Source organism: Cydia pomonella, chromosome 5 (assembly GCF_033807575.1).
Source record: "Cydia pomonella isolate Wapato2018A chromosome 5, ilCydPomo1, whole genome shotgun sequence".
Lineage (NCBI taxonomy): Eukaryota > Metazoa > Arthropoda > Insecta > Lepidoptera > Tortricidae > Cydia > Cydia pomonella.
In genome coordinates this window covers 19769714-19790547 of record NC_084707.1, presented here as the reverse complement: position 1 = coordinate 19790547, position 20834 = coordinate 19769714, and the positions used below count along the sequence as shown (strand labels likewise).

Below are 20834 nucleotides of genomic sequence, written 5' to 3'. Positions count from 1 at the left end.
TCATCATTTATTACGTTGGCTCTCCTGTTTTAAGTTCAGTTTACAGAAAAAAAAATAGTCTTCAATCTAACTTTTTACGCTAAAACTATTGCGTCTATGGCGCCTAATTTAAAAAATGGTTTCTATAGCAACATTGTATGTAAACACTGTGTAAATAAATAAAATAAAATTGTTGCAATTATGTTTAGAGGTGATAATTCTCACTCCTTAAGCTATGAACAACAAGCAAAGTTTATTCAAGAACGAATTACTAATGTCGAAAAAAACTTTGGGGAATTGTGCGTTGCGTTTGGTGATTATGCCAGGAGAACGGCAAGGTACATTTTCTGCTTACATTCTTTATTTTCTTTCAAATTATCCTTCACAGCTTTTTGAATAATCTCTACTTATCCTTAGACTACGGGATCAAGGCGACGAGCTTGCTAAGGTCCTCAAGGAATACGCCAACAATGAAATAGTCAATAAGTCATTAAGTGCTGGTCTTGAAAACCTATCAATAACTCTGACCGCTATAGAGGAATATAGAAATTGCGAAGTACAACGATTAGAAGCCAAGGTATGTGTAAGAGCCTACAGTCCAAATAGATCGAGTCATTCACGAAGACGCGTGCCTTGACTCGTAATGTCATGTTATTAAAGGGTAGAATAGACAAATCTGCCCGTCATCGCGAATGACACGAACTATAGCAGTACTAAAAATAAACAGTCGATATAAGTACCTAAAATACGACTCTGATCGAAAGGAATCTCACTCACTATTGTGAATTTGACATAGTTCCATGGTGGCCGAGGGTTCTGCTGCTGCTGAGGGTAGCTTTTGTCTCGTGTGTATTACAGTAAAATGGCTTGTACTATACCTAAGAATCAGAGATATATTTTGTGTCAGGTCATTGGAGAGCTTTGTCAGTACGAGGCAATATGCAAGCACGCGAGAGAGGAGGTGAAGCACACTATGAACGTGAGAGAGAAAGAACTGGCCAGGAAGAAGGTTCTGGACAAAACCCGGGAACGGCAACCCTTTAACAGACAGCAAGTGGTAAGTTACTAATTTCCGCTACCCAAAGGTTGCCTGGAAGAGATCGCTTTTTAGCGATAAGACCGCCTGTGGTTTACCTCTTCTTGAGTTACTGTATTGATTGTTTTCTGAATTGATATTGAGGTGTCCAACAAAGGGTATGTTTATTGTTATTTTAAGTCTTTCTTGCACAGGGACGTATGTCACGTGTGTCGATGCGTGACTTGTGTGTCCTCGAATTCGAAAATAAAGGAGAGGTTTCGTCAGCAAAAAAATCGTTATTTCCAATATTTCTCTTAAATCTACAAGGTTTTTTATCTCTCTTAGAAACTGGCTTTGTAATATAATATTAGGAATATCCCTCCAACCTTCGGTACACGCACATATCCTTTCATGCTCGAGTCTCACGCATTGCCGTCAGTCTAGTAACCGTATTGGCGTAATACTTAATGATAGGTACTATTATGATATAATTGGGATAAATATTGTGGTGTAGATACTTTTAGTTGATGCTACAAATTTTATGTTGCCTGAAAGAGACATATTGCTTATAGGTATAATATGTCCTATATGATATAAGATGTCCTAGTTAATTTCTATGTGACTTTTTACTTCACTTTAAATAATATTTGCTTCCTACTCGTACGTATAAAAACAATATGATGTAGACGTATGCGGAATCCGAGCTTCTAAAAGCATCAGCGGAGATGTCCCGCACCGCGAAGGGTCTGAGCGAGCAGACGGAGTTCTTCGAGCGCCGCAAGCTACAGCAGCTGAAGGCGCTCCTCAGCGACTTCATGCTCATCGAGCTGAATTTCCACGCCAAGGCGCTGGAGCTGCTGACGGTGGCGCATCAGCAGGTCGCTGACATCAACGATAAGGCGGATCTCGATGTAAGTACTCTCGAGACTCTCGTGTTCACGGAATCGCAGCTTCTAAAGGCGTCAGCAGAGTCTCACACGGCGAAGGGTCTGATGCAGATGGAGTTCTTCGAGCGCAACAAGCTGCAGCAGCTGAAAAGCAGTTTAGCAAGTTCATGTTTATTGAGCTGAACTTCCACGCCAAGGTGCTGGTGCATCAGCAGGTCACCTGATATCAATGACAAGGTGGATCTCGATGTAAGACCTCTTGGAACTCTCATATGCCAGAACCAAGATTGTATGATTATTGGCTGAAATTGCTAAAAAGATTAGGCTAGTTATCACATGCCAGTGGTGTGGGTCTGAACACGCACCGCACTTATGCACTACGTCAACAATAAAAGTGTTTCTAAACAGTTAATTTTGAATATCTGGCCCGCTTAGCGCTACTTGCACTATCCCACTAACCCGGGGTTAACCGGTAAAACCTGGAGTCACTAGTACAATTTGACACTGGGTTAGCGGTTTAACCTCGGGTTAGTGGGATGGTGCAAGTGACGCTTAGCTATTTGGGTGCTGACTAACTTAATAAAGCGAAATTAGTGTAGCTAATATCCATGTAAAACAGTATTTAATAAGTTATTGTGTTTCTCGTAAAGCTTCTAACAGGTCTCTCGGAAGATTCGGAACCAACGGTAAATATTTTCAGTAATTTTGAATCCTACCCACTCTATTACTTTATTTTGTTTTATTTATTACAGCAACAAACACTCATTAGTCAATATCATCAAAAGTTAAATTGAAGAGCTATATTGATATGATAGAATCACTGCATAAATCTTAAGTGTACATCTCATGCACCTAATACATTAGATTCATAATAATTACAAGCTTTTATTTACTTTCACCTGACCGTTGTCTGTTTGTAATCAAATCTTGCAAGTTAAATTTGACCCACTTTCCGGTTTCCGATGAAGCTGAAAATTTGCATACATATGTAAGTCGGGTGACAATGCAATATTATGGTACCATCGAGCTGATCTGATGATGGAGACAAGAGGTGGACATAGGAACTCTGTAATAAAACAACGCAACCTAATTGTGTTTGGGGTTTTTAGAATTGGCTCGATGAGTATTAGTTGTCTGTGGAAAGAAAAGTACAGTCAGCGATAAAAGCTTGTACCAAAAATGAAATTTTTGCCAAAAACTTTTTATCTCTTAGGCCCCCATTAACCCCGGGTTAGTGGGATGATGCAAGTGGCCCTTGAAGGTATTGTATTAATCAAAAATATTTTTGAATAATGATTGACAGTTGAACTTCGCCTTTTGCGCATTGCCTAAAAATTGCTTTCTCGCACATAATACTCGAGTAGAACATAAGACTGTTATGTCAATTTGTAGAACTTCAGAAGGAAGCTGCGGTCTCCAGAAAAGCAAGTAAGCACCGGAGTGTCGGCGCGCTCTTCGTCGCTCGCGTCGCTGCTGCAGCCCTCGCCTGCTCGAGACGACAACCCCGCGGTGAGAACCCTCACTGCTCTGCTCATGAGATGTTAGCTCATCAATAGAAAATAACACTTCGTTCTATAAAAAACTGACTTAGATAACCGTGACCCAGATCCGCACTTGTCCCAACATACCCGTTCCCTGTAGGGTCAGAAGCGAGTTAGTCATACTTTCGTGCTGGTCGCCAGCAGCGTCGTGATAGTCGTGCTATATTCCGAATCTGTGACATCACATCAAATTCCTTATGCCTAAATGAATGTGCATATTTAGCTACTTACATGCTATCTGTAACGCGTATCTTACATTTGCTGTAGGTAATACAATGAAACATTAAACTTTAGATAAATATGGTAGTATAACGGTAGATGGTAGACATCCATAAGCACGGCCGGCGCCGCAATATACACAATCATAATATTTACAATCAAAGATGACGAAGGTATTCGCAGCATTCAATTCCAAGACATTTCGGCACATTGTTCAGTCCGACAAAGCGTTGTCCGTTACCCAAAGTTTACGGCGCCGTGCCGGACTCTCGTCATTTTGGGGTATGAATATGACAGCCTATCGTCTAGAAACTTTCGTAGAACAATGAAGTAACTCGGTCGTCCCGAAACCTATCGGCACCGTTCACCTAAATTGTTAAAACCACCTACAGAGGGTTCTAATTAAGTGTGCTCATTGCTTGACATTGACTTACCCGAGAGTAGGTTCCTTTTTTTCTGTAGGGTGTTTCTAAGTGAACTTCCGAAGGCAATTCTGTACTTCCCAAGGCCGGATCATAGAAATATGTATTTGTATAAATATGTTACCTATTTAGTAGCATGAACACAACCTCCAGTAGGCCATTTCCCTTAAGCCACGAGGCCATTCCCAGTTACTATTCTTCTCTGAGTAAGTAATTAAACTGAGCTGTTTCCGCTAGTTTTTAACTTGCCTTGTTAGTGTCAAATCTTGGAAGCTATACCCACTTCCCGATTTTCCATAGAGCCGAAATTTTGCATACATACGTATATCGGATAACAATGCAATACCTATTATACTGACATGGTACTGATCTGATGATAATGGAGACAGGAGGTAGGTGGAAGTGGGAACTCTGTGATAAAACTGATACCTAAATCAAAGCAAACTAATTATGTTTGGGTTTTTAGAATTGTCTCGATGAGTATTAGTTACCCGTGGAAAGAAAAGTACAGTCAGCAATAAAAGCTTGAACCAAAAATTAAATTTTTGGCAAAAAAATATTTGAAAACTTTGCAGAACATGCGGAGATTGCGAACCCCAGAGAAGCACGGGGCGTCCACGCTGCCTCGGGCGTCTTCACTGGCGGCCCTCATGAACTCTAAGCAGGAAGAGGAAACCACGGTCAGTCCAATAGTGGGGAATAGTTATCTAGGTTGCTTATATTTACGGTTGTCAGTTGCAAAAGTCTGTTACTGATGAAGACTCACGCGTTTAAAAAATAACTGGGCACCTGGACATCTCTTTTTTAGGGTTCCGTAGCCAAATGGCAAAAAACGGAACCCTTATAGATTCGTCTTGTCCGTCTGTCTGTCCGATTCTGTCACAGCCACTTTTTTCCGAAACTATAAAAGCTATACTGTTCAAACTTGGTAAGTAGATGTAAGTATTTTACAGTACATATGGGGCTACTTTATAGCACTAGTGCGAGAAGTAGCATATTATGTTACTGTGTCGAACATTTAAAGGGCCATATGTACTGTAAAACGTTGTACGATACATGTGCGAATAGGTAATTCGCAACTCGTGTCGATTTAAAACACTCCCTTCGGTCGTGTTTTAATTTATCGCCACTCGTTTCGAATTTCCTATTTTTCGCACTTGTATCGTAATGTACTATTATGAACCGCATTATGATGTTTACACAAAAATTTTGGGGGTTCCCCATACTTAGAACTGAAACTCAAAAAATATTTTTTCATCAAACCCATACATGTGGGGTATCTATGGATAGGTCTTTAAAAATGATATTGAAGTTTCTAATATCATTTTTTCTAAACTGAATAGTTTGCGCGAGAGACACTTCCAAAGTGGTAAAAAGTGTGCCCCCCCCCCCCCCCGTAACTTCTAAAATAACAGAATGAAAAATCTAAAAAAATATATGATATACATTGCCATGCAAACTTCCACCGAAAATTGGTTCAAACGAGATCTAGTAAGTAGTTTTTTTTAATACGTCTTAAAATTTAAAAAAAAAAATTCATCAAACTCATACGTGTGGGGTATCTATGGATAGGTCTTCAAAAATGATATTTAGGTTTCTAATATCATTTTTTTCTAAACTGAATAGTTTGCGCGAGAGACACTTCCAAAGTGAAAAAATGTGTGTTTCCACCCCCCCCCCCCCCCCCCCCCCTTAACTTCTAAAATAACAGAATGAAAATATACATTCCCATGCAAACTTCCACCGAAAATTGGTTTGAACGAGATCTAGTAAGTAGTTTTTTTTAATACGTCATAAAAATTTAAAAAAAAAATTTTTTCATCAAACCCATATACGTGGGGGGTATCTAGGGATAGGTCTTCAAAAATGATATTTAGGTTTCTAATATCATTTTTTTCTAAACTGAATAGTTTGCGCGAGAGACACTTCCAAAGTGAAAAAATGTGTGCCCCCCCCCCCCCCTGTAACTTCTAAAATAACAGAATGAAAAATCTAAAAAAAATATATGATATACATTACCATGCAAACTTCCACCGAAAATTGGTTTGAACCAGATCTAGTAAGTAGTTTTTTTTTTAATACGTCATAAATGGTACGGAACCCTTCATGGGCGAGTCCGACTCGCACTTGGCCGCTTTTTGACATTGAATTAGAGTTAAAAAATATGAAAACATCAATATGTCGTATTGATGTTTTCAGCTGAATCGAAACTGTCGAGGTGTATAATATTTCGTCGTGTTATTCATTTACTTAGTATTACCCCTAGAATATTTTAACCCCGAGATTTGATATGTGCTAATATACGTATACGGAGGTCAATTTAAATTGGCAATCTGAAACATTACCTTACCCACACTCTTTCAGCACGATATCGACAGTAGGTAATTTCGATACGTAATAAGGACGTTACTATGCTTGATTGTTCTAGGATTCTGATGAATCTGAAGAAGGAACCTCGTCGGAAGAAACTGAGTCGCGTTAGTTAAGCAAACCAGTCCAGCTTCTACAATAATTATCTATATTATTTTTATAATTGAAGTAGTTATTGTTTGGCTTTGACTGTTTCGTATTTTTTATAATGACAGGTATTTGTTAATAATGTAAGTAATGACATTTTGTCGTCACCGAGTTTAGCAAATAATTGAATATGACTAAGAAAATAATAAAAACATTTTCATTTATTGTGATCTTATTCCTTTTACTTACCTACTAGTTTTTATATTTAGTTTCACCTGTCCTAGTATCCGTTATCAAAACTTACAAGTCTTCTCACATCCCAGTTTCCAATTAAAAAATAAAATAATACCATATAATAGCCTCGTAAGGGCAAAGGTCCTACCTATAGCTTAGGGCTTATTCAGTTCGATGAAAGGGTGTAGCAGGATAGCCTAGGAAAAACTGCCCCCAGCGATTTTGGGCCGAAACTGTAATCAAACGATGCCTTTTGGGGAGGTTATACTCTGCACAAAGTTTCATCCCTCTGTTACCTCCTGGGGGTGAAAAACACCCGATTAACCCCAAAACTGTTTTAATTATTTTTTCCTAAACTATGAAAGTGACGAATTTAAAATTTTGTACAAATATTAATAAGACTAAAAGCTATGTGCAAAAAAAATATTAACCCGCTAACCATTTAAATTCTTGTAAAAAAAACAAAAATAAAAAAAGAATCACCCTGTATATCAAGTTTGGCTCATGGTACCACACCATTTTTTTTTTCAAAAATGAACCAATTTATATTCTATATTATATAAAAGTTTCATGGACCTACTCCAGAAGGAACATTGCGAAATTAAAATAAACGTACTATTTCGTAGCTACTAATCATTATACTCGTATCATGCTTAATACGCAACGTCTCGGACCCGAAAACAAAATAATTTAAAAAAACCGGCCAAGAGCATGTCGGGCCACGCTCAGTGTAGGGTTCCGTAGTTACTCTTCCGTCACAATAAGCTAAACTGGAGCTTAAAGTATAGTAAATTGTTAACCAAGGGATGAAACGGTACCTTTCACGTGAGTTAAACAAATAGGCAAATTTGCATAATCAGTACCTAATTAAAGTATGTCTTTTTACTATGAAGGGGAAACTTTTTGCGATAACTCAAAAACAGCTAAACTGATCATGTCCGCTATAGTTTTCATTTAATGTCTTTCTTAAGCTCTACTTCCACGATTTTTTTAATTTTTTTTGGACCTATGGTTCAAAAGTTAGAGGGGGGGGACACATTTTTTTTTCTTTCGGAGCGATTATCTCCGAATATTTTCTTTTAATCAAAAAATGTTTGTTGAAGACCCCTATTAGTTTTGAAATACCTTTCCAACGATACCCCACACTGTAGGATTGAAGCAAAAAACAAAAATTCACCCCCACTTTACGTGTAGGGGAGGTACCCTCAAAAAAATTAAATTTTTAGATTTTATTGTACGACTTTGTCGGCTTTATTGGTTTATATATCCATGCCAAATTTCAGCATTCTAGCACTAACGATCACGGAGCAAAGCCTCGGACAGACAGACAGACAGACAGGCAGGCGGACATGGCGAAACTATAAGGGTTCCTAGTTGACTACGGAACCCTAAAAATGTTTTTATAAATACAAATGAGTTTGATTCATACTTCTTTATCCCCACCTTTTTCAAATCGGGCACGAGCAGCGCCAGCGGTCCGATCGCAAGCCATTGTTTATTAATAATGCAAGGCTCTTAGTGGGAGTTCAATGAATAGTACGCACCAAAGAGCCAATACATATTAATTTCGCAATGTTCCTTCTGGAGTAGGTCCATGAAACTTTTGTATCATGTAGAATATAAACTGGTTCATTTTTGAAAAAAAAAATGGTGTGGTACCATGAGCCAAACTTGATATACAGGTTGATTCTTTTTTTATTTTTGTTTTTTTTACAAGAATTTCAATGGTTAGGGGGTTAATATTTTTTTAGCACATAGCTTTTAGTCTTATTAATATTTGTACGAAATTTGAAATTCGTCACTTTCATAGTTTAGGAAAAAATAATTAAAACAGTTTTGGGGTTAATCGGGTGTTTTTTACCCCCAGGGGGTAACAGAGGGATGAAACTTTGTGCAGAGTATAACCTCCCCAAAAGGCATCGTTTGATTACAGTTTCGGCCCAAAATCGCTGGGGGCAGTTTTTCCTAGGCTATCCTGCTACACCCTTTAAATCATATTCAATTGGAACAGAGTTGCATTTGTTTAGTTTCGTTCAGTTTTGAAAAAAGAACCCACAAATTCCTTTTGGACAATAGTTCGAACCCCTGCGAACGTGCTAGACTGCTCGCAGTATCGAAACCCGAGACAGGGCATTGGCTGCGCGCCTTACCATCGCGGAACATTGATTCCTTTTTGGACCCGGCGTCACTGCGTGTAGCCGTATGCCTCAGGCTAGGTTTGAAAGCCGGCGAGCCACACGCTTGCTCCCGTTGTGGAAGCCAGGTTGACGCTTATGAGCACCACGGACACCACTGCCAGTCAAGCGCCGGCCGATTTTATAGACACGGCTCTAAACGACCTAATGCGCAGAGCACTTGGTAGCGTCTACATACCAGCAACGGCAGCAACCCTGGAGCCAGTTGGTCTATCAGCGGCAGATGGCAAAAGGCCCGACGGCTGCTCGCTCGTACTACCTTGGTTCCTGCGGCGGCCCCTGGCGTGAGATGTGACATGCGTTGATACGCTGGCCCCATCTCATGTCCGGCGCTCTACCAGGAAGCCGGGGACGGCAGCAGACGACGCCCAAATTGCCAAGTGTCGCATATATGCATTTTTAAAAACTAATTATGTATTTGCGGCACTTGCGGTTGAAACTTTCGCTCCTTGGTCGTCAGACACCTTCTTCTTCTTCTTCTTCCTCGCGTTGTCCCGGCATTTTGCCACGGCTCATGGGAGCCTGGGGTCCGCTTGACAACTAATCCCAAGATTTGGCGTAGGCACTAGTTTTTACGAAAGCGACTGCCATCTGACCTTCCAACCCAGAGGGTAAACTAGGCCTTGTTGGGATTAGTCCGGTTTCCTCACGATGTTTTCCTTCACCGAAAAGCGACTGGTAAATATCGAATGATATTTCGTACATAAGGTCGTCAGACACCAAAAAACTAATAAAAGATTTTTTTTGCACTATAACTCAGCCTCACTGTGCAGAGGGGGTACCCGGCCAGTTTACTGGGAACAATGCTTCAGGCTAATTTAGATTTAGATTTATGATTATATAGGTATTCATTGTGTTTTGAATTAAAATAAAATCAACTGCACGATAGGTTCAAATTTCAGCGGCAAATGTTGGATTATTCATTAGTAGGTATGGCTGGGCCTTATATCAGGTCATATTTTGAACAAATCCATGTCGACTGGCAAATCATATTACTTTTTGGCAACATATATAAACAGGTTTTTTACCTCTTTAAACGTGTCTCGTCCGAGGTGCGCGCTCAGGCGAGGAAAACGCGCGCGCCGCCTCGGCCGAGGCATTTCTACACTAGCCGGTTTGTGCGTGAGGAAATTGCCTCGCGCGTATGCTCGCTCTGTGTGGACACGCCTATTTATAAGGGCTATTGGGACATTTAATCTATGTGTGCATAATAAACCTTTTTTGGTGTAAAAATGCCTCTAGTAAGAAATGTGAGAATTCGTACAAATATTTAATGAAGCAATCGTTTTATTAATTAATTAATTAGGATTACAAGGTGTCAGGGTTAGCGAAGACTGAAGACGCATAGCGTCTGCTAGGTTCATATTTCCGCGTAAGTTAAAGGTTGAACACGTCTGCGAACTTATCAAGACACTCTTTATTATTAGTGGGTAAGCTCCAACTTCCTGAAACGTAATACGTTTCTAAGTATCTTGATTGTGAAGGCTGAAGGCCGAGCTCTGTTTAGGGCTGATGGGTGAGCGCAACTAAGCGAGACCGAAGGTCGAGCTGCGGGAAGTTTTACTCTTTCAGCCTTCGCATTGAGATACTTGTACTATTATTCTGTGTTTAAACAAAAAAGGCGAGCCTCTCTTAGACGCATTAGTTTGGCACTATGCGGAGCTCGGCCTTCGGCTTTCACAATCTACTTGCGGAAGTTGCAGGGAGCGAGCCTTCATTGTACTGTGTTGCAGTTCTTACGTCGGTTGGAAGCCTTCGGTCTCGCTTGATGCTGTAATGTATTTAAATACTAACCTACCGCAACTTGGCCTTCGCGCGTATTGGCCAGCGATTGGCGCCTTCGGCCCTACGCAGAACTCGGCCATGGGAAATTGCCGAGTTCAGGAAGCACGGACCTGTCGGAGGCTCGAGTCCTTCGGCCCTACACGGAGCTTAGTCTTCGACCTTCGCATTTGGATACTTGTACTATTATTCTGTGTTTGAGCACTAATCTCTCGAATCTCGACCTTTGGTTTCAAGTGTAGGCGCCCCTCTCCAAGTCTCCTCGGGTCTTCGGCCCTACGCGGAACTCGGTCTTTGCAATAGCTCTCCACACCAAATCACACAACGATTTAAGTAACCATTGGGACTGTGTATTTTTTGAAATATTTACTTTAATAACTTCTAAACGATTATCTTCAAATAGTAATTATTTATATCAGATTCTCATAACGAACCCGTTCATTTGATATACAACGCGATATAAATTGCAAAACATTTTTTTTTCATTTAGCCCAAAAAACCTATATTTAAAATTCATTTATGTACCTACGTTCGCCTTTAGGTCACAGATTTAGATTATGTGTACCAAATTTAAAACTAATTGATCCAGTACTTTCGGAGCAAATAAGCTGTGAAAGATGGGCTAACAGACCCACCAGTGATCCTATTAAGGTCCGACCGAGATCTCGGTCTCGGTCTCGGTCTCGGCATTCTCGGCCAAAAATCGGGCCGAGATCTCGGTCTCGGCTCTCGGCCAAAATGGGCCGAGATTCTTGCCGAGACCGAGACTAGGCAGTATGTTATCATTGGTGGATTTTTAATTTACCGCGCACGAGCGCCCGTTTCAAAGCCACCCGTTGGTTGCTTCGGCCGCTTGGTGTGACGTTTTTGTGATTTTGATTGGTTTCGTAGGTACCCACATTTTAAGCCAATTACTTATCAAATACGGCGTTGGGATTGGATAGGCTCGGTTGCCAGTAATGACTTGTTCTTTGGTTCTTTTCGTTTTGTGGTCGTTGTAATTGCGGAAGAGTTAATAAATGAGTGTATATTGTTATTGACATGTAACTTAAATTAACTTGATGTGGGTGTAAGATGACACTGGATATTTTGATACTGAATATATTTTTGTTTACGGGAAAAGGTAAAGCAGTAGGTAAGTACAAAACAATACCTGTGGCGGATTACTGTTGTGGAATATTGGACATAATTTCATGCTAACTTTGCGGATGCTTCTATGCAATTTTGACGAAACTCGCGGTGTGGTTTTTCAGACATAAGTTGATTTTCATTTAATATGGCTTAGCTTAGTAGCAGGTCCCTAACTGACCAGTTAAACGACGAGCATTGTCACAATATAACGGACCATAACGCTGAAAAATTACGTTTTTTGGGTAACAATATATAACTTTTTTAATTCTGATTATTGTTACTGTACTTACCTCTTTTTGTGCACATCCGTAGTAGAAAAACCGGCCAAGTGTCGGGCAACGCATAATGGAGGGTTCCGTACCTTCATACAATACAAAAAGCCAGACAAGCAAAAGAGCGAATGTTCGTGGCACTTCCTTCATTTTAATAAGAAGATATTCAAAATCATTTTCCTGTAAAAGTATTTATTACAGCTTGATTATTTACCTTACTAAGATGCGACTTAAATAAATATTATAGGACATTATTATAGGACATTATTACACAAATTGACTAAGTCCCACAGTAAGCTCAATAAGGCTTGTGTTGAGGGTACTTAGACAACGATATATATAATATATAAATACTTAAATACATAGAAAACACCCATGACTCAGGAACAAATATCCATGCTCATCACACAAATACATGCCCTTACCAGGATTTGAACCCGGGACCATCAGCTTCGTAGGCAGGGTCACTACCCACTAGGCCAAACCGGTCGTCAATAGACCGGACTTACATAACATAATACACCTTCATTCCATATATCGTTATAAAATATATCGTTTAGTTTTCGAGTAAAATGGTTGTGACATACGGACAGACACAGACAGACGGCAATGGCGAAACTATAAGGGTTTTTGCCATTTTGGCTACGGAACCCTAAAAATACTATTTATTTAATAGCGCTACGAAGTGGCCATGAAACCTTTTTCTGATAAATCATCGAATTTCGACTATTAAAACATTTTGATTGCAAAAATCGTGTTTTTTTCTTCTATTTTATAAATTCTCGGTCTCGGTCTCGGTCTCGGCCGAGAATACCATTGAATCTCGGTCTCGGTCTCGTTCTCGGCCGAGACAGAAAAAGCGTTCTCGGTCGGACCTTAGATCCTATAAAAGTTCGGTTTTTTCCTTTGAGGTACGGAACCCTACAAAACCCCAAATTTTTCTTTACAATCTGTTAGCTAATTTTCATAATAAATAAACATTCTTTAAAATACGTATATATCATAATCACTTTAACGTCCGTAACATTAAGAATATTTTTTTGGTTTTATGTGTCAATTGCGGCGCTTCAGCATTAGAGCTATCTAACGAACTTATAATTGGGGCTTATTTAACATGTGATGGACGAAAGTTGATTGCGATCTGTTTTTCCTAGTATGTAATCCTATTATATAATCTGAATTGTACAGTGCTTTGGTCTCGACTGTAATGCTGTATATTATTACGTTTCAAAATAAAATAAATAAAAAATAAATATTATTTAATATTTCTTAATTTCACTGACACCTTACACTCCCAATAAGATTTCAGAATCCTACACACTGTTCACATCCTTGCCGACTTATTTATTATCACATACGACTTATATATTATAAACATGTAACACACACATACCCTCATTTTATACATCTGCTGTGACCTGGGTTCCGGCAGAAAACCAGTGCTTTACTCGAAAGAGTGAAGAGTATCACTGAGCTGTGACCCTTTTGTCCTGCTGCAACGCACACAGTATGTAGGTAGGTACTTTTATTTTATTTTTTATTTTTTATTTTTTTTTCATTTATTTAGAACACAAACAGTCACATATACAAATGGATTTGAAGTACAATGTAGAGTACTTAACATACTTAAGAATCATAGACCTGGAGGTTCATTATTAAGTACATAATGTTAACATACATACCAACAGCATAAAGAAAATAACCGGCCAAGAGCATGTCGGGCCACGCTCAGTGTAGGGTTCCGTAGTTACTCTTCCGTCACAATAAGCTAAACTGGAGCTTAAAGTATAGTAAATTGTTAACCAAGGGATGAAACGGTACCTTTCACCCGAGTTAAACAAATAGGCAAATTTGCACAATCAGTAGGTACCTAATTAAAGTAAGTCTTTTTACTATGAAGGGAAAACTTTTTGCGATAACTCAAAAACAGCTAAACTGATCATGTCCGCTATAGTTTTCATTTAATGTCTTTCTTAAGCTCTACTTCCACGATTTTTTTCATATTTTTTGGACCTATGGTTCAAAAGTTAGAGGGGGGGGGGACACATTTTTTTTTTCTTCCGGAGCGATTATCTCCGAATATATTCACTTTATCAAAAAATGTTTCTTGAAAACCCCTATTAGTTTTGAAAGACCTTTCCAACGATACCCCACACTCTAGGGTTGAAGCGAAAAAAAAAATTCACCCCCACTTTACGTGTAGGGGAGGTACCCTAAAAAAAATTAAATTTTTAGATTTTATTGTACGACTTTGTCGGCTTTATTGATTTATATATCCATGCCAAATTTCAGCTTTCTAGCACTAACGACCACGGAGCAAAGCCTCGGACAGACAGACAGACAGACAGACAGACAGACAGACAGACAGACAGACAGACAGACAGACGGACATGGCGAAACTATAAGGGTTCCGTTTTATGCCATTTGGCTACGGAACCCTAATGAAATCATGAAATCATGAGCCATACTTAAATTCTATTTACTAGTCTTCAGAGGAGAAAAAAATACAATAAACAGGTTTGACATTACTGTCTGTTTCATTAATTATCGGATATGTTGTATTTTTTTTTTTTTTTTTACTAATATTTGGTAGGTATTAGGACAACCGGAAAGTTACATTTATACATTGTGTACATTGTATTACATTTAATTATATGAAATATGTACTTGAACTAAAACAATTTACGTCTAAGTATCATTTTGAGACTAGACAATGAAGTGTGAAAAGGATCAATATCAAGTAGGTACTTATTATAATAACTAGGGACTCGTCTGAAAAAAGTGTGCCGAGAGTAATTCTTGCGGGCAAAGCTGATATAAAATAGAGATCTAGGACGTAGGGGGTGGTGCGGACAACTGAAAGTGACTAATTCTAAAAGATTCGGACATTTAATCGCTCCTTTAAGAATTTTAAACAAGAACATTATATCTAAATAGTGTCTTCGGTTATCAAGGGAAGGAACACAAAAATGCTTCGCTGCTAACGAAGTACGTTCAAAATAATTACCCGTTCTGTAACAGAGTGATTTTAAAAAAATATTTTGGATCCTTTCCAGACGATCAATATGGACTTGGTATTGAGGCGTCCAAACAACAGAACCAAATTCAAGTATACTCCTAACAAAGGAATAGAATAATAGTTTATAAGTATTGGGGCGCCTGAAGGGCTGTCCGATCCTGAGAATCATCCCTAACTTCTTATAAGCTCGCTTACATATATTATCAATATGTAAATTAAAATTTAATTCTGAGTCTAAAGTAACACCTAAGTCTCTAACGGACGATACCCGGGCTATATTTTTTCCAGCTAAGGTGTAATTGAAAACTAACGGATCATTTTTACGATTAAAGCTGATTACGAGACATTTATCAGTATTTAACAAAAGATGATTATCTGAACAGTAGAGGAAAAAGTTATCTAAATCATGCTGTAATGCATGGCAATCTGCTTCTGAGGACACAGCTTTGTATATTTTTGTGTCATCTGCATAGACGAGGTGCTCAGAGTTCCTAAAACAGTTTGCCATGTCATTGACATATAAAATAAACAGTAAAGGACCAAGATGTGATCCTTGGGGTACTCCGGAAGGTATAGGAAGAAAGCAAGAAGTATAACCCTTCAAGGCAACCGCCTGACTGCGATTGGACAGGTAAGACTTTATCCATCTAAGAAGGTCGCCGTGTATACCGAGCTCAAAGAGTTTCTTTATTAAGTTATTGTGATTAATTTTGTCAAAACATTTCGAAAAGTCAGTATACACGACGTCCACCTGACAGCCAGAAGATATCCCATTGATAATAAAATCGGTAAAGGTCAGGAGATTTGTATCAACGCTACGACCTTGACAAAAACCATGTTGGTTAGGCGCAATGTGCTGAGAGAAGGCAGAAGTAATTTTGTTGTAAACGATTTTTTCAAAGATTTTCGCAAATATGTTTAATTTACTAATGGGCCTGTAATTAGTTACCAGGTGCGCATCGCCACTTTTGTAAATTGGTGTTATCAAGGCTTTTTTCCAAGAGGAGGGAAAGTGACCATGAGCTAAGGACTTAATAAAAATTTGAGCTAAAGGCACTGCCAATTCACGGGCGCACATTTTAATGAAAAGGGGGTGAATCAAATCAGCACCACTACCCTTCTTAATGTCTACTCTTTCTAAAAACTTAAAGACGCAATCCTCGGAGATTTCAACGGAATTAAGATCAATCAGGGAGTTATTAGCTACATACAAATAATCTGGTAAGACAGAAGAATCAGTAACAAACACAGAATTAAAATATCTATTAAAAAAATTACTAATTGTGTTACCATCTTTAGAAAATTCACCAAGGTAAGACATTTGGTCGGGTACGCAGTTACTAGGGAATTTTGACTTCATAAACGACCAAAAATAAGTAGGATCGCTACGTATCCTATCCTCAGCTAATGAAATAAAATTATTATAGCATTCGTTGGCTAGTTTGTGCTCCCTTTTTCTTAATAAATTAAATTCCGCCCTATCTAGCGGATTACCATATATTTTCCACCTTTTATGGGCTGATAGTTTCTGTTTGCGAACTTTTATTAGTGCACGAGAAAACCAAGGAGGGTATCCAGTATTACTATTAACGCATTTGTGTGGAATATGACTGAAAATAAGTGTTCTAAGAACCGAATAAAAATACGTAACTGAATCCTCAACATTCATATTATTCAAACACGACCAATCGGTTTCAGATAACTCCTTGCGAATAAGGTCATAGTTGCCGCGGTGAAAGATGGGTCTAGTACATTGATTAGGTAACAAGCGCGGTAAATAACTCATTAAGTTTAAGGCTAGTGAAATATTCAACGCCTTGTGTTGCGGATCCTCCTGCGTAAGCGGTGACGAGCAGGCACCAACCGTGCAATCAACATTGGCCATTACCAAATCCAACACACGTGCGTTTATATTAAAACAATTGTTATATTGGCTTACACCAGTTAGAGCGATAAAATCGGAAAGAACTATAGCAGTTGGATCTGCCCTAGTCTCAATATTGAGACGATTTGAATCCGCACACAAGGTCCATGAGGCATAAGATACATTAAAATCACCTATAAGAACGAAAATATCTTCTGGGTAGGTATTCATTATCCTAGCCGCATTGTCAAAAAAGCAACGCAGGGAATTGATATGACTATCATTATGTGGAAAATAACAACAAGCAATATGCAACAGCGGGCCATGCGCCCGCGGTCGGCCGGCCGATCGACGCGAGGCGCCCGGGGAGTGGGGCGCGGCGCCGGCGGCGGCCCGCGGCTCCACTGTGAGCCACAACTCCTCGTGCCGCTTATTTTATTGTTTATTAATTATGCCTATTTTGTTTTCTCAATTTTCTTTTGTGCTATTTTTATTTTGTTCCTGTAATAATTTGTGTTCTTTATGATGATTGAAACTTTATTGTGTGTTTTTGCAGCTGCCAAATAAATGATTTATCTATCTATCTATCTAATAAATTGAGTAATAAACGATTGATTCATTAATTATTTATACTAATTCCTAATTATCTTAGTTTTCATACTAGACGCATTTTTATAAGTACAAGTCTTAGTTCGTATGTGTACATAGATTAAATGTCCTAAACGCGTATTTAATGATTAAAATATTGAATTAATTAAATAAATGAGTATATATGTATATTAAAAAATTAAAGACTACTTAAATCCTAAACGATGCCTTATTACTGGGATTTCGTATTTCGGTGCGACGCAGACGATGATTTTATCGCTATCTCTATCTTTAAAGGGATGTATATTTTGAAACATTTCAGGTAGGTACTCCAGACTAGACTTTCAGAAAATTCAGTGTTATTATAATAAAGTAGTACCTGGGCGACCGAGCTTTGCTCGGTTATAACTATTTATTGTAATATGGTGGTGTATAGGTGATAATCTTAACTACATTTTTTTTACTAAATTAAACTTGTCTAAAACAATAAAAATTAAAAAAATATATATAAACTTGAACATATAAAAAAAAAAAACAAAAGTAAATCACCGGGCGAGATTCGAACCCGTAACACTCGTTTAACAGTCCGCGTCTTAACCCGCTGGACTGGATTAACGGACAGTGGCCGGCAACACGAAATTAGCGACCATATTCTGCGTCGAAAGAAAAACGCATGAAAACTCGAAAGCACGCGTTTTCCCAAACCCAAAAACCCCCATATACCAAATTTCAGCAAAATCGTTAGAGCCGTTTCCGAGATATATATATATATACAAGAATTGCTCGTTTAAGGGTATAAGATATAAACTCATTAAGGTCGCTATGTAGGGCAATATTGGCCGCCATCTTGAATATCTCACTTCCGGTCAAGATCTCGATCGGGCAACCGACAAATTTAGATTCAGCTGCACCCTCTGCTCCCCCCCCCCCCCAGCCCCCCACTCCCCTCCCCATGGCGACGCCCTTAACTTAGGTATCGTCTGATCTAGGTACTAATGAAGATCGAAGGTTGCCATAACAGCTCGCTAATACAACCACAAAACTTCTTTGAGTTTTCATATGTTATAAAAGGCCAAGGCAAGATAAAAACTAAAAAGATTGTAATATTCCAGTGGCCGTATTATGGATGGCTTTGGCACGCTAACTAACTAGTTTCGATCAAAGTCGGGGACATCACGCCCTGGCCTTATCGCAGTTTTTACGAGATGACGTATTTGGCGGCTTGAATATTAAATACAAAAGAACGCGTGAACAATAATTGTTTTAAAATGTTTACACAGTTTACATTTTACAACTGAGCAAACATTGAGCAAATATCAAAAACTGTGTCAAAAACTATTGGTACAATTTTAATATTTTCTGTCTAGACAATAAGGTAGACATTTGAACTGATTATTTTGAAAGAAAGTACATCTCAGACAATTTGGCTAAAATTGGCCAGACATTGCTTGTCTAGAGTGCAAAGTGTATGAATGTGAAATAACTGAATTTCACTTGTCTGTGGGTTGTTGTTTTCAGTCAGAATATTTATCCTATACTTTATGTATCTGTTTTAGATCATTTTGTATTAACTTGTCTTATGTCTGCCATTTTGGTGCATGTCTGGCAGACATAAGTACCATAGTGTATTGATTCCATATTTGCTTGTGCCAGTCAGTGCATGGCACTGTGATAATCAATATGCACCCTCCAAACTAAACATGAATCTGTATGAATAAAAGAAACCAATATGTACTTTCGACTAAGTGTAATTTATAAAATAGGGCTACAAATTAAATAATTTGGAATTGACTTATATCAAAAAACGTGTGCTTATTTTCAAAATGGTACATCAAAACTAGCACATTATGTGATATAAATGCTAAATCCTATATTACAAAATCAAGTTTCTTAAAATTACATGGTATTGGTACATTGCTTTTATTAGAGGTTATCAATAGCAATTGGTGTTTTCATTGCCTAAGAATAATTACTTAGCCTAAGGGCTAGTTTACACATTGATTAGTGTTAAGTGTGAGTACATACATTTGCTACTTGAGTCAAGTGTAAAAATATGGGTGTAGACATCTTACTCAAAAATATGTCCCATAGCATCTTATTCCATTGTAATAAGAGCATAGTACCATATTCATGAGACGATTCTTTCAATACATATTTTTGCACTGGACTGTACTCGCACTTAACACTGATCAATGTAAAAACAGGCCGTAATGGGTACACTTATTTATGAAAGCTAATGTGGGGGGTGTGGTTATGTGATAATGCAGTTTTTATACAAAACATGTACAATATACAAATTTTGGCAAGTGAAGTAACTTAATGATTTTAAATATATTTTTATAAACCACAAAACATCATAATGACACAAATTTCACAACATCCAATCAAAGATAATTATTTTTACCTAAATTGTTTATAATAATTTGAACTGCATTATAACTAGATACTACCTAAACATGTTTGATATTGCAAAATAACTAGCAAGTACCTTAAGGTTACCATAACATTGTGCATGAAACTCCTACTTTTCATTCTCAACTCCTGCTTGAGTCATGAGGTCTGTGATATTCTTCTCAAGCTCGTCCACTCGAGTCCCCATCTCATCTATTCTGTTTATAATCTGGTCTGACATGCTTTGGAATTTATCTTGCATATTTTGGAGCAGTGATTGTACCTGTAAGAAACCATTTAAAATCCTTTAAGTTTACATTTTATGGCCACTTTTTACAATTGAATGAGAAACAATGAATAGAGATGAATATCAAAATCCTATAATATCCAATACAATATATTTACAGAAAGTAATAGATAAAAGCAAACTTACAATACTTACATACTGTGTTACTTCCTGCATGTTTTTGGGATCATTTGCAGGTGTTGAATAGTTACTCTCTACATCATTTGTAGGAGGTTCTATGTTTGAGTCTGCCATGATTTTATATTGCAGTCTTTTATTAGAATTCGTCAAGCAACTGACCGCTGCTCAATCTCAAGTTAAAACGCAAAACAAATCGTCCTCCCTTCAGTTTCGTTCATACAATGAATGAAAGGAATGAAATAAATGTAAATTACGTTTGTTTTTTTTTTCAACAGATATCTATCACTAGACTATCTCGTACAGAGATATTGCAGGACCAACCAACGTTTTTAAATGTCTCTTGGATATACTAGTATAGATAACAAATCTACATAAGTATGATCTGAATATACAATCATTTAGAAAAAA

The 20834-nt window shown here is 38.1% G+C and overlaps 2 protein-coding genes across 3 annotated transcripts; one reads left to right on the top strand and one right to left on the bottom strand.

Moving 5' to 3' along the window:
- Positions 1 to 78: 78 nt before the first annotated feature.
- On the top strand, positions 79 to 6753 carry LOC133518029 (CBY1-interacting BAR domain-containing protein 1). 2 transcript variants are annotated; one of them, XM_061851573.1, is made up of 8 exons: positions 79 to 317; positions 397 to 556; positions 887 to 1036; positions 1684 to 1908; positions 2535 to 2570; positions 3277 to 3393; positions 4642 to 4746; positions 6495 to 6753. In XM_061851573.1, exons 1-8 carry the CDS (start codon positions 181 to 183, stop codon positions 6546 to 6548), a joined length of 984 nt encoding a protein of 327 aa, XP_061707557.1. In that variant the 5' UTR covers positions 79 to 180; the 3' UTR covers positions 6549 to 6753. The 2 variants fall into 2 exon arrangements, with proteins under 2 accessions (XP_061707557.1, XP_061707558.1); XM_061851574.1 differs by lacking the exon at positions 2535 to 2570 and having other exon boundaries at positions 81 to 317.
- Positions 6754 to 19338: 12585 nt separating this feature from the next.
- Positions 19339 to 20682, bottom strand: LOC133518023 (heat shock factor-binding protein 1). The gene is made up of 2 exons (XM_061851561.1): positions 20442 to 20682; positions 19339 to 20282 (listed from the first exon to the last, which is right to left on the bottom strand). Exons 1-2 carry the CDS (start codon positions 20538 to 20540, stop codon positions 20130 to 20132), a joined length of 252 nt encoding a protein of 83 aa, XP_061707545.1. The 5' UTR covers positions 20541 to 20682; the 3' UTR covers positions 19339 to 20129.
- Positions 20683 to 20834: the final 152 nt, after the last annotated feature.

Coding starts and splice junctions, on each gene's coding strand:
- LOC133518023 (XM_061851561.1), bottom strand. CDS start 20,540: ATGGCAGACTCAAACATAGAACCTCCTACAAATGATGTAGAGAGTAAC. Junction 20,283..20,441: donor TGCAGGAAGTAACACAGTAT/GTAAGTATTGTA, acceptor GGTTTCTTACAG/GTACAATCACTGCTCCAAAA.
- LOC133518029 (XM_061851573.1), top strand. CDS start 181: ATGTTTAGAGGTGATAATTCTCACTCCTTAAGCTATGAACAACAAGCA. Junction 318..396: donor TATGCCAGGAGAACGGCAAG/GTACATTTTCTG, acceptor ACTTATCCTTAG/ACTACGGGATCAAGGCGACG. Junction 557..886: donor TACAACGATTAGAAGCCAAG/GTATGTGTAAGA, acceptor ATTTTGTGTCAG/GTCATTGGAGAGCTTTGTCA.